Source organism: Anabrus simplex, chromosome 1 (genome assembly GCF_040414725.1).
Source record: "Anabrus simplex isolate iqAnaSimp1 chromosome 1, ASM4041472v1, whole genome shotgun sequence".
Taxonomy (NCBI): domain Eukaryota; kingdom Metazoa; phylum Arthropoda; class Insecta; order Orthoptera; family Tettigoniidae; genus Anabrus; species Anabrus simplex.
The window spans coordinates 1,178,105,780-1,178,122,846 of NC_090265.1; the positions used below are offsets into that span (position 1 = coordinate 1,178,105,780).

Sequence of the window (17,067 nt, forward strand, 5' to 3'; positions counted from 1 at the left end):
GCGTGTTTGATAACTGAGGGACAACATTTTGAACATCAAATGTAATTCCAGGTAGGTTTTAGACTAATAGTTTCACTAGAAATGGCATTCTATAAGAGTGAATAGCCACGATGTAGTGGGGAGGAAGAGCGTGCATTATACCGGCTAGCGATGGAGTGTCATTGCGCCAGCCCTGCTGTGTTCCGAGTGCTGCTGCAGAGCGAGCTAAGAAAAGAACCCTGCATATAGGTGTAGCATCAAGAAAAGTAGCTCCCTTTATGGATCAAACATAGAGTATTAACCTGCAGATCCCAAAGTATGGGGTTGAAGTTGGATTTTTGAAGGGTAGAAAAAATCCATTCTGCATTCCGTATCAAACAATCTCAGCATGTAGATGATGTTTGGTGATACAGCTATCTGTAGATCGTATTCACACAGCCTATCTGCCCGTCTTCACACAGACTAATGCCCTTCTCTTTGCAAACTTGTCAAAGAACCATAAGTCTTTGGCTTCTCCTTTCTTGCTCTTCCGCTAAGATGTTCCTTGGTTTGGTCAGTGGCTTCTTGGGTATATCCTTCATTCGTCTAAACCTTTTCTTAAATGTTGTTCTGTCTTGTACCTCTTTCTCCTTGACAAAAAGGTCGGTCTCTGTTTTCTCGTAATAGTCGTAATTTTTTTATGGTTTTATAGAGTTCCTGGTTCAATCTGGAAAGTATCTTGGCCCTTTTGGAATGTTTTTGGACCCAAGATGATGATGATCATGGTTGTTATTATTATTATTATTATTATTATTATTATTATTATTATTATTATCTGTATGTATAAATCGCTAATGTGTATGTTTCACAAAACTCAAGCTCTTAAACCCGAAGGAGTTAAAAGGTGCAGTTTGGACCAAAATCTTCCAAATTGTCTCAGTAGTACAGGGAAAATCTTGCTTTTCTCGAAAAGTCGATGTAAATATATTTATAATAATAATATATATATATATATAAAACACTAACGTGCATGTTTCACAAAACCAAGTTCTTAAGCCAGAGGGAGTTAAAAGGTGTGGTTTGTGCTAAAATCTTTCAAATCGTCTCAATATTATAGGAAAAATCTTGCATTTCTTGGAAAGTCAATGGGAATATATTTTTAATAATAATAATAATAATAATAATAATAATAATAATAATAATAATAATAATAATAATAATAATAATAATAACAATAATAATAATAATCCATCGTGCAGTCACCAGGATTGAATGCACAGATTCACTGTTGCTAGGCAACAAACATAAGATAGGCAATTAAGTCAAGGAGCCATTTTAAGTCCATGGCGTAGGAAGACATTTTCGGTCCCCAACATGAGGAGCCATATTTAGCCGGTAATATCTGGAACTGTTCATCTGTCAGTTCATGTGCGATTCCCAGCCAAATTTATGGTGAGCAAAGATTTGAAATTGTTGACAGAGGCGTATTCTTAGATGAATCTTTTTTAGAGATGCCTTCATTAATTATTTTATTACTTTTTCCAGTTATTTATTTTATAGGTAAAGCTCAATATTTACTTGATATTCATTTCATTCACTAAAAATTTTCACGCATGGCTGTGTAAAAGAGTAGTTCTTTCTCCATGAACTGAAGGTGTGAAAGTCATCAATAAACAACTTTTATGAGAATTATTCGGTGTTCTGCAATGTACAAGTCTATCGACATGACATGTAATACAGATGAGGCTGACAACTACACGAAAGAGCTTTTGAACAACATGGAGTCACCTGGAGTACCCTCAAACATCTTGGAGCTGAAGATTGTGGTACTGATTATCCTTCTCAGGAATGTGAATCATTCCCATTGCCATGGAACACGACTTTCAGTCAAGGAAGTGATGCCGAATATTATTGAAGATATATCATTTCAATTTAGACATCTGCAGTTCCCCGTTTCTTTGATTTTCACTACATGCATCAACAAGGCACAAATACAATCACTTAAAGTTGTAGGACTCCATCTTTAGGAAACGGTGCTTCTTCCATGGTCAACTGTATGTGGGCTGTTCAAGATTTAGAAAGGCAAACACACAATACATCTCAGCTCCAAATGGAAGGACACTTAATATAGTTTATCCGGAAGCTCTATAAGGAAAAATCAGTTTGATTTTATACAATATAGTATTTTATTTTGTTTTAACGTTATTTGTACCATCCACCAACCCGGTACCTTAAACAACGAAAGTAACAATATAATTAAAAGTAATATAATTCAGGCAGTTTATGTAAAAACGATATGTGTTAATAAATATAGGTCTAATTCTCTTTTGCTTTTAAATAAATGGTTTATTATTATTATTATTATTATTATTATTATTATTATTATTATTATTATTATTATTATTTTATCATCATCATCATTTCCATAGCTCACAGACTTCAAATCTGGTACATTTGCATAATTTTATGGATAAATAATTATCAAGGATGACTTTATTTCACAACACAAACGGTTATTCCCCAATTTCTTGTTGAACTTTTGTTGAGGAACTTGCACATAATTCTGCAGATGCTCAGAATTGTAGTTCTTGGTGTCTGCTGTCAGAAAGAGTGGCAGCTGAAGCTTGTTCCAGGACAGTTTAAGGTTGTTATGCACCAGTCCTGTTGTTCCAATCACAACTGGCACTATTATTACTTGGTCCACTCACCACTAATTTCTAACATTCTGTGCTTGCACTTAATATTTCTGCATTTTCACTGTATAAGTTGACTGCATGTTTAAACTACAGAACACTGCAAATTGACCATCCAAACATGTTTGGCAGTGTGGTCCCATAGAATGACATCTGGTCTATCATGTGCCACATTTCTACATTTCTGTACGTCAAGATGCTCCTGTCCCAATACAGTTTGTATCTCTTGTTTTCTAATACGTTGGATGGTTTGAATGAGTACTACAGTTCCACTGGTGTTGTGACCAAGACATACTTCATGGCAACTGCATAATTATCTTAACAATAAGATCATGTCTTTCTTTGTAGTCTGTGGATATCAATAGCCAACATCCAGATGTTACATGTCTCACTGTTTCTTGCTCCATATTGCATGCATGGCAACAATCATTGGTTATGTTGAGATCCTTCACCACATACTTTATCTACTTCCTTCTAGCAACTGCTTGATTCTGGAGAGCAATCATGTATCCTTCTGTTTCCAGGAATATTTTGACCACTGTAAGTCATTAATGGTTATGAATTTCATGTTTTTGGTCCGTATTAGAATAATATATAAGTAATAATAATAACAACGTAAACGTTTCCACCTTTTCAATACTAAAATATATTCACAAAATTATAAATTACACGGTACTAGTTTCGACCCATCTAGGGGTCATCATCAGCCGTATTGAAGCAAAGATCACTTTTGGCGAAATCCTAAGAAAATGTTATTTTAAAGAATAACAAGTGAATGTGGTAGATGAAATGAGATGTTATTATGGTAATAGTTAATAATACAAGGAATATACATACTAAGAGGTTTTTAACAAAGAATAAAGTATAAATGGGGTGTTGTAAAAATTATAATCATGGAAATCAGTAAGTTCTTGTATTGAAATGACATATATAAAATTATATATAGCTTAGGAAGAGGGCTTAAGGTGGGGCTGAAGGGTGCGGGAGAAAGTATAATTGTCTCGGAAAAGTACCTTTGATTAAATTTAGGATTGAGTTTAGGTTGGCTGCATTATTGTTTCTGAGGAAAGTGATAAATAGATCGAAGAGTATGTTGGGTTTCTCTGAGATTTCATTGAGATTGTGACTGGTGTTAAAGTATTGGTCTAGGTGTATGTAGTAATTTTCCATTATGTTGAGTAAAGGGCCCTTGTTTGCTAATACGAGGATGTCCATGTCAATATTGAACAAGACATGGACATCCTCGTATTAGCAAACAAGGTCAATATTGAACAAGACATGGACATCCTCATATTAGCAAACAAGGGCCCTTTACTCAACATAATGGAAAATTACTACATACACCTAGACCAATACTTTAACACCAGTCACAATCTCAATGAATTCTCAGAGAAACCCAACATACTCTTCGATCTATTTATCACTTTCCTCAGAAACAATAATGCAGCCAACCTAAACACAATCCTAAATTTAATCAAAGGTACTTTTCCGAGACAATTACACTTTCTCCCGCACCCTTCAGCCCCACCTTAAGCCCTCTTCCTAAGCTATATATAATTTTATATATGTCATTTCAATACAAGAACTTACTGATTTCCATGATTATAATTTTTACAACACCCCATTTATACTTTATTCTTTGTTAAAAACCTCTTAGTATGTATATTCCTTGTATTATTAACTATTACCATAATAACATCTCATTTCATCTACCACATTCACTTGTTATTCTTTAAAATAACATTTTCTTAGGATTTCGCCAAAAGTGATCTTTGCTTCAATACGGCTGATGATGACCCCTAGATGGGTCGAAACTAGTACCGTGTAATTTATAATTTTGTGAATATATTTTAGTATTGAAAAGGTGGAAACGTTTACGTTGTTATTATTATTACTGTAAGTCACTCGTTCGACCACGCTTTGTCAATATTAACATTGGCCAGTTCAGCTGCAAATTTCCCATGCAAGCTTTCCTGCCTCCCTGTGGTTGTGGTTTTGTCCAATGTGGCTACTACAAGGTGAACATTATCTTGACTAAGATTCAGTGGTGTATAGCTCTCATTGGCCAATCATATCACTTTATGCATTTTAAAATTTTTATAAAGTAGTTTCACATATTCTCTATCTGCATTGCCCTGAGTTGTGCGATATGAACAATGCCATGGCCTCCGAGTTTCCTAGGGATATTAATTCTCTCAGCTGTGCTCTTTGTGTGATACTACTGTGATCTTGTCTATGGACACAAATCAGTGTTTCGATGTTCATGTCACTCCATTTTACTACACCTTTGCTGTAGGTGATAACAGGTACGGCATACATATTCGCAGCTAAACTAAGGTTGCATGAATTTTAGGGAAGCCTTCATGATTGACTTGAGTCTTCTCACAAATTCATTTTACAATTTCTCCTTAATGTTTGCAAGTTCCACCAATTTACTTTACTGAATTCTGAGATACTTGTACTGTACATCTTATCAGAATCCAGAGAGCAGGTAATTTCATTTGTGATAGTTTCATGCTCTGAGTCAATTTCCCCTTTTTGATATACTGAATTCTACACTTGTTGACTCCAAATTCCATACAGATACCTCTGACTCTCTGCTCCTTAAGAGCTCATTTATTTTGGTTGTTGTTGACTGCTTTCCTGGTTTAGCAGTTAGTATTGTTAGCTTCTTCTCAGGAGACACTTCATTGTCCTACTCTGTCATAAATGTTTAAATGGTTTGATAATCTGGGATGGGATGCACAATAATTATAGAGCTATCTGACATTAAAGGATAACAGCCCTGATCTTGTAAATTGATTTGGTGTTGTAATCTGTTATGCTCATTCATACCCTAAAGAAGGTAATCAAATGATAGGGAGTCTGCCACCTGGGTGACAGCCCTAAATGCAGATCAGTGATGATTGATTGATTGATTGATTGATTGATTGATTGATTGATTGATTGATTGATTGATTGATTGCAAGTAAATGAGGGCCTTCAAAACCAGTATTGCTATACTTTTTAGGGGGTGATACTGCCAGTAGTAGTATACAGGATTGTATATTTGTATATATACGAGATTGTATTTTCAACCTCATATGCTCATGATTTTCAGGAAAGCCATTCCGAGTCAAAATGGACAAAGGAGAGGGTATTCTTTACTCTAATAAGCTGCTTCCATCTGGAAAAGATTACAGGTTTGTTATTTTCAGCAGTTATATTTCATTACTAATAACTAGGGCGTGTATTTTTTTAAATGCATATTTTGTCAATTTTTGGAGTTACTGCATATTCTAAACATAACAGCTTATTTCAGCATATAAGTTTGAAGGATAATTTCAACAATCTTGGACAAAATTGGTTTTACCTTTGTTTTGGACATTTCTTGCTAGCAGGAATAACACGCTAACTCTGAGTTACAGCAATTTCCTTTTACCACTCATAATACAGACAGCTTGGGTGAAAGGAAGGGAACAGGACTTTCCTGCATTCTTTCACCATGTCACTGATCTGCCTTGTGAGGAATCTCTTTAGTTAATATGTTACTTGTTTCTTTAGCAGTCTATATCTTATTTTAAGTGTTTGTTTGCTGAATATGCCAAAAGAAAAGCCCAGCTGGATTTATTAAGTAAATCAGTGAGTGACAGATAAGACTTACTATTTAACAGATGCTGATGTTGTGTACAGTCAAGTTTGTTCAAGGGAAGTGAAATGTGAAAAGAAACTAAGAATAGTTGTACATGTTATAGCAAAGGAGGGGGGAGAAAGATAACACACAGCAACAACTACTTCTTGTTAGAGATCAATCCCAAGTCCTCTGTTTAAACATTTTCAGCTGTCATTTGTAAGGCTTTAGTATTCAGCAACATTCCATGGAATAAATTAAATAATCCAGTTCTGCAACCTCTTTTGGAAATATATTGCTTAACACTAGGATTACCAAAGTTCTTTCTACCTGCTTTTGCCGAAGTGGTCATTTTGACCGATAGTACCACATATTCATTTTTTGGGATATTGGTGGCAGAAAAAGGTTAAAATTGAGTACAAAAACATCATAGACCCTACATAATTTAATTATGATCATGTAGGACTTGTAAACACTATTATGAATAAATAAATAAATAAATAAATAAATAAATAAATAAATAAATAAATAAATAAATAAATAAATAAATGAATAAATAAATAAATAAATAAATACGCTAATAAGGCAGTATGTTCTTCTTATACACTTTAGATTTCATTATACAGTAAAACATCGATTATCCATTCTAATGCCCGGGAAGGGGTGAATGGTTAATACAAAGAAATGGATAATCCATACTACTAATTTTAATGGACTTTCAAAGTACATAAAATACATACCGTATAACCTTATAATGCAGTGCATTAAACCCTCCTTAAAACCAAAATGTAGTCAAAGCTACAAAAATAATACTAAATGTTCACCTAAATTACCAGCAGACCATAAATAATTTATTTACCTGGTGTCATTTAAGCTGCTTTAAAAAAATCCTTTACTGTTTTTGCACTTTCCTACAACTTTTTTCCTTCTTTATGTCCATTCTGAGCTTTCTAAATACAAGAATGTCTTAAAAATCCGTATCGTCCTCTTGCTTCAAGAATTCCATTAACGTTTCAGCTGACTCCAATGCAGTCTGAAGCGGTACACAATTGTTTGTTACGCACTCTTCTTCCCCATCCTCCTCACTTTCACTCGTCACTTCACAGCTGACTGCCGAGTTCCCGTTCGTGCTTTTATTTTCTATTTTGTCATTAGTTAAAATGTGATGCCCAGACAATACATCATCAGTATGAAGCCACTCCTCAATGTTACTTTCATCCACTTCTCCAAAATGAATGTTATTTTCAATAGTCTTTAGGATATCTTTGATCAACAATCCCTCATTTTCATCAGTGAGCCCATGAAAATCATCGGTGAGCTCTTCGACATCAACGTACAATTTTCTCCACGATTGAGTGATGTTCTGAGTGGTTACTAGATCCCATAATTTTTGGGCAAGATAAAGCGCTTCTTTACGATTGAGTTTTTTTCAGAACTCAACCATCGACGTTTCTTCAGAAACTAAGAGGCCTAACAATTCCTGCTTTTAATGCGCCTTAAAGGTTGCGATGATGCCTTGGTCTATCGGCTGAATAAATGAAGTTACATTAGGTGGCAAACAGGAAACAAAAATGTTCCCATCCTCTGATTTCAACTCTGTATCAACATGGTGAGAGGGTGCATTATTAAGAAAAAGGGCGGCCTTTAATTGCAAGCCTTTGGATGACAAGAAATCTCGAACCCGCGGAACAAACGTATTATGGAACCAAGTCCTGAAAATATTGCGTGTCATCCATGCAGATTTATTATGACAATAATCTATTGGGAAATATTTCATCACTGTTCCTTTGAAAGAATGCAGATTTTTGGCTTTACCAACAACAGCTAATTTTAATTTATGATCGCCACTAGCGTTCGCACAGCACAAGATAGTAACACGCTCTTCACTACATTTGTGACCAGGAGCTGATTTCTGTTCAGCAGCTGCTAGTGTTTTACTGGGTAAGCACTTCCAATAAAGTCCAGTTTCATCGGCATTGTACACTTGACTTGGAACGAAATTGTATCTCTCAATTATGTGCTTAAACTCATATCTAAAGTTTTCTGCTGCACTGCTGTCACCACTTAGTTTTTCTCCTTCGATGTTTAATTCTCGAATGCAATGTCTGTCCTTAAATCTCTGTAGCCAACCATTGAATGCTGGTGAGGACCTGAGAGCCCCATCTTTTCGTGAAAAATTTCTGCCTGCCTTGTTATCGTAGGACCACTAATAGGTACACCTTTGCTTCTCTTTTGCTGAAACCATGTGAATAACTCAGCATCCAGTTCTTTTCAAGATGATGCTTTCATTGTTTTTCTTTTAGTGAGTTCATGCGAACTGTCAGAACTCGCCGCAAATTGCAACACTTTGTCTTTATTCTTTATTAGGTCCCGCACTGTTGTCACACCCAAACCAAACTTGATGCTAAATTTGAGACTAGTTCACCTTTCTTTAACCGTTTGATTATATTAACTTTATTTTGTATGGTTAAAACTACACGTTTTCTTTTTACTGCAGATTTCAGTCTCAACATTTCTCGGCTGTTAGAATGGAAAATAAATGTTAACTTTATCAGTCACTCTCACATTTCCTTATTGCACTACAGTACAGAATGTAGCCTACTTGTCTACTAATAGCAGAGGTCGACTATGACGGACTGCTAGGCTGGTTTCCGATTCCTGTGCATTGTGAAATATTTACGATGCAGCCTGTGGTGAAAATATTTAACCTTGACAGAGAATGATATGAAAGATCTACTTACGGTACTCGGAGATGTTACACGCTACCAAATAAGTTGTAGGTATCATTCTGAAGTGGAAATGACCAGCATACTGTACTCTATGCTCTGTGGGCTGGGAGAGGGCAACTGTACATTATGATTGTGGACTCAGGATTTGGAGAGTCAATGTACAGTCGCTCCAAAACAGAATACTGTATGAAGATACCTTGACGTCAAGAGCCGGGCTGAGTGGCTCAGACGGCTGAGACAATGGCTTTGTGACCCCAACTTGGCAGGTTCGATCCTAGCTCAGTCTGGTGGTATTTGAAGGTGCTCAAATATGTCAGCCTCATGACGGTAGATTTACTGGCACATAAAAGAACTCCATATAATAACTTTTATCACTTGATGAACCTATTCAACCAAGTGATCCTATTCACCCCATTTTATGGTACTTTCCAAAACTCAACATGTCCATTATTATTTAACTCTAGTGAAATCCTACATTATTGTCAATGTTGTTATTTCAATCATAACAGTTGCCCTTATCACAATACAAATTCTCATTGGTTTAATCCCAATATCAACCTTAATAACAGTTTCTTCATGTTATCTCAATTCAATTTAACATGGACGTGTTGAGGTTTGACTCATACATAGTGTACTTCATTACAGACTGTTATGGCTTTCAGCATTCAATCTGAAGTTGTAAGTGAAGAGAATGATTAAAGAGTAAATAAACAGGATGCATTTTTAACTAGAAGAGGATATGACCACAAAGAACAAGCAAATGAAAGCCTCCCTAGGCCTCCGTAAACCCCTGGTCCACCTTTCAGTGACCTCTTACAGCAGGCAGGGGTTACCATGTATGGTATGTTATTCTCTCGCTTCCACCCACAGGGGATAATAAATATTAATCTATATATATAAAGTAGCTTGTCCTGACTGACTGACTGACTGACTGACTGATTGACTGATTCATCATCGCCGAGCCAAAACTACTGGACATAAAGAAATGAAATTTTGGGGATATATTCATATTAAGATGTAGGTGCTCGCTAAGAGAGGGTTTTTGGATATTCCGTCGCTAAGGGGGTGAAAAGGGGGGTGAAATTTTAAAATGAGTGTGTTTATATCTCAGAACTTTAAAAGTTTAGAGATGTGAGAATTGGTATGTAGAATCTTCTTTAAAAATAAGGAAACACGTATTTTTTTGTTTTCAGACAATCCCAATAGGAGGGGTGAAAAAGGGGTTGAATGCCTAATCAGGATACCGGTGCTTATATCTCAGAAACTGAAGATATTACAGACCTGAAAATTGGTACTTTTGATCTCTTTTGAAAATAAAGAAACACGTATTTTTTTTGTTTTTGGAAAATCCAATTAACGGGAGGGTGAAAAGGGGGTGAATTTTAAAAATGAGTGAATCTATATCTCCAAACTTTTAGAGTTTGCAGATGTAAAAATTGGTATTTAGAATCTTCATTAAAAATAAAGAAACACATATTTTTTTTTTGTTTTCGGAAAATCGCAATAGGAATCGTGAAAAGGGGTGAAAAAGGGGTTGAATGCCTTTGATGAGGCTACTTATATCTCAGAACCTGAAGATATTACAGACCTGAAAATTGGTGTTTGGGATCTCTTTTAAAAATAAAGAAACACGTATTTTTTGTTTTTGGAAAATCCAATTAATGGGGGGGGGTGAAAAGGGGGTGATTTTTAAAAATAAGTGTATCTATATCTCAAAACTTTTAAAGTGTATGGATATAAAAATTGGTATTTAGAATCTCCTTTAAAAATAAAGAAACACGTATTCTTTTGTTTTCGGAAAATCCCAATAGGAAGGGTGTAAAAGGGTGAATAATGGGTTGAATGCCTTTAATGAGGCTACTTATATTTCAGAACCTGAAGATATTACAGACCTGAAAATTGGTATTTGGGATCTACTTTAAAAGTAAAGAAACACACGTATTTTTTCGTTTTTGGAAAATTCAAATATTGGGGGGTGAAAAGGGGGGGGTGTGAATTTTTTAAAATGAGTGCGTCTACATCTTAAAACTTTAAAATTTACAGATGTAAAAACTGGTAGTTAGAATCTCCTCTAAAAATAAAGGAACACGTATTTTTTTGGTTTCCTGTAAATCCCAATAGGAGGGGTGTAAAAGGGTGAAAAATGGGTTGAATGCCTTTAATGAGGATACTTATATTTCAGAACCTGAAGATATTACAGAACTGAAAATGTGTATATGGGACCTCCTTTAAAAATAAAGAAACACGTATTTTTTAGTTTTTGGAAAATCCAATTAATGGCGGTTAAACAGGAGTGACAAATTGGGGTGAATTTTTTGAAAGGCTATATCTACAGAATATCTTGTGCTTGAGTGGTGTCCGAAAGATCATCTCAGACCAAGGGGAAGACCACCGGACAGATGGGATAAAGACATCCGGAAGATTACTGGGATCAATTGGCAGAACATCGCTCAAGACCATCCCAGATGGAGAGACCTCATGAAAACCTACCTTGCTTCGGACTTAAAGAGGCCACATCGTAAAAACGATTGAATATGGCTGATAGTGATAGTGATAGTGATCTTGGAAACGTAAAATGTTACAGACGTAAAAAGTGGGTGTTTGGAATCTCCTGTAAATGTAAAGAAACATAGGTGATTTGTTTTTTGAAACTGCACTTAAGGAGAACTCAAAAGGGGTGAAATTTTAAAATGAGAATTTTTACAGTATATCTAAAAAAAACTTAACATGTTACAGAAGTGAAAAACGGTATTTTTTATCTCTATTAAACATAACGAATCGTGTATTTTTAGTTTTCGGAAATACCACTTGGGTGGTGGGGGGTGGGTAAAAGTGACTGAAAATGGTGTTGAATTCTTTTAATTAGGCTACTGATATCTCAAAAATGAAGATGTTACAGACGTGAAATTTGATATTTGCAATCTGCTTTAAAAGTAAAGAAAGACGTATTCTCGGAAAATCCAATGAAGTGGGGGGGGGAGGGTGAAAGAATTAAAAATTTAATTGACTTAATTGTATGAGAATGCATACATCTAATAAAAACTAAAGTTGTTACAGACGTGAAAATTCGTATTTAGATCTCCTTTAAAAACAAAGAAAAATGCGTTTTGGTGGGGAAACCATCTTGGAGGGTGGGAGTGTAAAGGAGTTGAATTCCTTTCATGGGGACACATAAATCAAAAACTGAAGAAGTTAGAGTCGTGATAATTGTTATTTAGAAGATCTTTTACTATTAAAGAAACAAGTATTTTTTGCGGGAAAATTCACTTAGGGGGGGAAGAGTAGTGTGAAATGAAGTGAAAAAAGAAAATTATTTTTATGGGGATACTTATATCTCAAAACTGAAGGCAATAGACGTGAACATTGGTGTTTGGAATCTCCTTTAAACATAAAGAAACAAGCCTTCTTTTAATTTTTTTTTTTGGGGGGGGGGGTGGCGGTAAATAAACTTAACGGTGGTGGGGTCTAGAAGGAGGTGAGACCAATTGATTTTACTGTTCTTAATGTACTTATAAGTATCCTCCGTTGCTCAGGCGGCAGCGCGCCGGCCTCTCACTGCTGGGTTCCGTGGTTCAAATCCCGGTCACTCCATGTGACATTCGTGCTGGAAAAAACGGAGGCGGGACAGGTTTTTCTCCGGATACTCCGGTTTTCCCTGTGATCAGCCATTCCAGCAACACATAATAGTAATAATAATAATAATAATAATAATAATAATAATAATAATAATGTTCCGGACCGTCGTCAAATGTGTGGATCGCGCTGGAAACGGCTCCTGGACGGGTAATGACTAAGAATGCAGTCCGGCCGCGGGTTCAGTGCCGCTAAAGCACCCAATATGACACCACGCCGGATCTCCTGAAGGATTTTATACATATTAAAATGATTATAGGAAAAGATGGCAAAGATTTACGGACCCAACTGACCAGGAGGAGTACCTGAGCCTAGCCCGGGAAGTACGAAATCGATTGCTGGAAAGGAAGATTGAAAAATGTGAGGAAACATGCCGGAATCTAATAGAAAACGAGTCAGATCGGGAATTTTGGTGGATTCTCGCAGAAAACGAGTCAGATCGCGAATTTCGGCGGATTATATATCTAAAACAATAAGCATTCAATTATAAATTTCAGTATAATATCGTAGCGAAGCACGGGTATCTTGCTAGTAATGTATATATTGCGATAAAGGATACCAATACTGAATGTATTGGGGATCTGATGAGTAATAGGGAATGGTTGATATGACATATTGTGATATGATTTGTGGAAACTCAGGGACAAAGAGAAAGAAAAGGAATGGAAGAAATGAAGTTTGAATAACAGAATTTGAAGAAACATACAGAAATCTGAAGTTATAAGTGAATAGAATGATTAAAGAGTAAATAAATAGGTTGCATTTTTAACTAGAAGAGGATATGATTACAAGGAGCATACAAATGAAAGACTCCCTTGGCCTCCATAAACCTAATACTATACCGTTGGGGTCAGAAAAGAACCAGAGTTGACCATGGGAGGTCAGTTCTAGAAGATATGAAGTTAGTCTGTTAGTTGCACTCAACCGGCAAGCTTGTTTCACATTACGCAAGGTTCATTTGGTTCCTATTGAATTGCTCCTTTGTAACACAACAAGATTTCAATCTATCACAAGATATGTCCAACAGTTTTGTCAACATTTAACCTCTGTTGTGGATTTATTGGACAAAATAATTCCCTCTGCGCCAATGTTGAACATCATATCTTCTAGAACCTAACAGAAACATTGGACATTGTTTAAAATCCAACATAAACCAATTTTTAAATGTGCAACCTTGGACTATTCATCAACTAGAGATTATTTTATTCAATTTTGAGATAATTGTTATATAATATTGTAATTTTATGAGACATATACCAAAATATTTTATTTGTCACTGTTCAACATAACTTTGCTACATCTACAACAGTTCATATTTTCACCATTTTATATGTATATCATTCCACCACATCCCAGTCCATTCTTTCATCTCTAATCTCACCGCATAACTCTGTTTTAGGACTATGGTATACACTTATGTATCTTGGCTAGGCTGATGATGGTCCTTATAGGACCGAAACTAGTACCTTGTAATAGCACATTGTAATGTTTTTGTAAACATCGCATAATTGTCAAGTATTGAGAAAGTGGATTTAAAAATTTTGTATTTATTTTAATGGCATAAGTTATCCTGAAAGAAGACAACTTTTATCACAAAACTATTCCCTGAAAAACCTATTTGAATAAAATGTATCAAACTGTGTTGATCAGTTATCAGACGTACTTACCTTTTGAATCCATAAACCATTGGAATGGAGAATCGAAAGCGGGGGCTGGGGAGCAGTTTGTTTTCTGCTTTTACCAAACAAGACAATTGCTGGGGTTGCAAAAGAAATTATTTGACTCACCAATGAACTCGCCAATGTTCTTTGGACTGCCGAGTGTTGATAGAGCATTCTATTGTCCATGTACTAGGTGAATCAAGTATAAACCGGAATTATTTTTTAAAATATTATTGAATCCACCAACAAATACACACCACAACAAGCACCCCATTTTTCTACACAGTCTCCCAAATTTGACACACATTTTTGCCTCCGAATTGGCAACTTTTTGATGCCGTCCTCAAAAACAGAAGAAGAATGTGTGTGCAGCCAGTTGTGCACATACTCCTCTACCACTGCATCATCATAAAATATCTTTCCTCTCAATTCTTCTTCTTTTAGTGGTCCAAACAAGTGGTAGCAAGGACTGTAAGAAGGGTGTTCCAGAGGTGTCCAACGCATTTCCTCCTGTTTTTCCCCGTATTGCAACAGCTGTGTATGGCCTTGCATTGTCATGCAGAAGAAGCACATCTCAGACCAGTTGCTGGTACGTTCGTTAAGATATGCAGCTTTTGTCTCGACAAAAAGACGGCAGTAATAGTAATAGGCTTCATTCACTGTCGTTTGTTCATGCAGGAAATCCACAAGCAAAATGCCCTCATAGTCCCAAAAAAAAAACCAGTTGTAAGCACCTTGCCAGCAGAAAGACATGTTTTGACCTTAACTGGCCCAGCTGCACCTTGTGCACCTTGTTCCCGCCACTCCATGCTTGCTTGTTTTGACTCCAGGGTGTAATGATGAACCCAAGTTTCATCAGAAGTCGCAATGCGATGCAAAATATCATATCCCTCCTCCTTGTAGCGATTCAGATGCCTGATGGAAGTTTTTTATTCCTGGATGAGGAGACGAGGAAACCACAAGGCAGACAATTTCCGAAGGTTGAGTTTGTCACTGATGATAGCTTGAACACTTCGAGAGCTCATTCCTACAGGTGAAGCAATTTCAGAAATTTTTATGCGCTGATCTTCAATAGGTCATGTACAGCACTAATGTTGTCTGCAGTGATGCTTGTCCACGGTCGTCTTTGATGGGGCTCATGTTTCACTTCTTTTCGTCCTGCCAAAAATTATTTGTGCCATTTGTACACCTGTCTTTGAAAGGGTTGCTTCCCCAAACTGTGCACAAAGCCTTCTCAAAATTTCCAAAGCTTTGGTGTCTTCTTTCACCAGAAACTTGATGATGCGCTGCGCAATGGATATGTGTACCTCTTGCTCACTCATGGCGTTCTGAAGTGACCGGTTGCTCTGTGGAGTGTGGTGCATCAAGAACCCTACTCTTTGCATCCCCACCAACATCCTCTCAAAGCCCTACCCATTTCAATTCACTACCAGAGCCACCAATTTTAAATTCCTGTTTATATTTGATACACCTGGTATATTGGTTGTTGCAAGTGATTCATCTTTTATGGTATAGGAGGCAGGAGAAAATCAGTGTTGATATGTATCAGTGACAGAATTTACCCTGTATGTCCAAGGTTACTCCACTTTATTGTACTATCTGAAGAGATGGGAAAATATTGATTGGACCAAAGGTGTTATTGTTAAATATTCAAAAAAAATAAGTAGATGGAAATGTGGAAATTACAAAAGGAAAATATTCCTTTCACAAGGGCTAGTACCAGGAAGGAAATAAATGAAAGGAGATTGAGGATGTTTATCGAGCCAGTTGATTTTTTTTCCTTTTGTATAGTTATGGAAAACCAAGGAAGACCCATAAGCCTAATATTGGTATTCCTTGACATAGGCGAGCCTAGTAAAAATGGTCAGATAGGAGAGATTTAAGACTTCCTAGTCAAAAGAAACACAAATTTTTCAGTAATTATTAAAGTTGAAAGTTATAAGAGAACTATCATAGTTGTGAGTAGATCAGAGGTGGTTGCACAGTTTGGTTTATATCAACAAAAGAAGTATAACAAGGAAGCACATAATGAAAATTCCTCTTCATGTTAGTGATGGACAACTTAAGGAGAGAGAAACTACCTAACAAGGAAGAACTTAACATCAGACATACATGGTGTAACAATAAGGTGGAGCCAAACTTTCATAATACATTCCTCACATGTAGAAGAAGAAAGTATGTTATATGGACATGGGCCTGAAAACTTTCATTTCCCTGTTAGAACTAATTTTCTACAAATCTACATACAGTCGTACATGAATCATGGAAACCACACAGGAACAGAACATACCATATGAAACTCTTCTTCACATACCCTCCATTAACATTGTACATGTATAGGGATACATCAGCATATCCAGGATTCAGTGCAATGGAGTGTTGACGGGGAACAATGTTCCATGATAAGTACCTTTTCCTCTGATGTGAGAACCATCATCATCATCATCATCATCATCATCATCATCGTCATCCTAAACCATCTCCAGTTTTCCGGGTGTGGTACATGTGAGAACCATAATTACAGAAATCGACACAAAACTGAATTCACATACGTCAAACTATTATGTACAGTGAATAAATACTTCATTGCTAGGGAAACACGGACAGCAGGTGAGCAATATGAGCAATCATTTGTTATGTCGCTTACCATATGAATGATGGAAGAGTGCAAACAAATGAAAAATCAAGTCATATATGAAACCTATAGGATTCGTGGACTTAAAAACATTCAGAAAATTCCTCATTTTTACCCCTGTCCCAAATCAATGACAGGTCAGCATCAA

General features: G+C 36.2%; 1 protein-coding gene across 1 annotated transcript in view; it reads left to right on the forward strand.

The window, feature by feature from the left end:
• Positions 1-17,067, forward strand: part of LOC136858421 (hemicentin-1) — a 357,960-nt gene that overhangs the window by 338,245 nt on the left and 2,648 nt on the right. Inside the window, exon 42 of the mRNA XM_067137953.2 lies at positions 5,752-5,833. Within this exon, the coding sequence (XP_066994054.2) occupies positions 5,752-5,833 (82 nt within the window). The remainder of the gene's footprint in view (positions 1-5,751; positions 5,834-17,067) is intronic.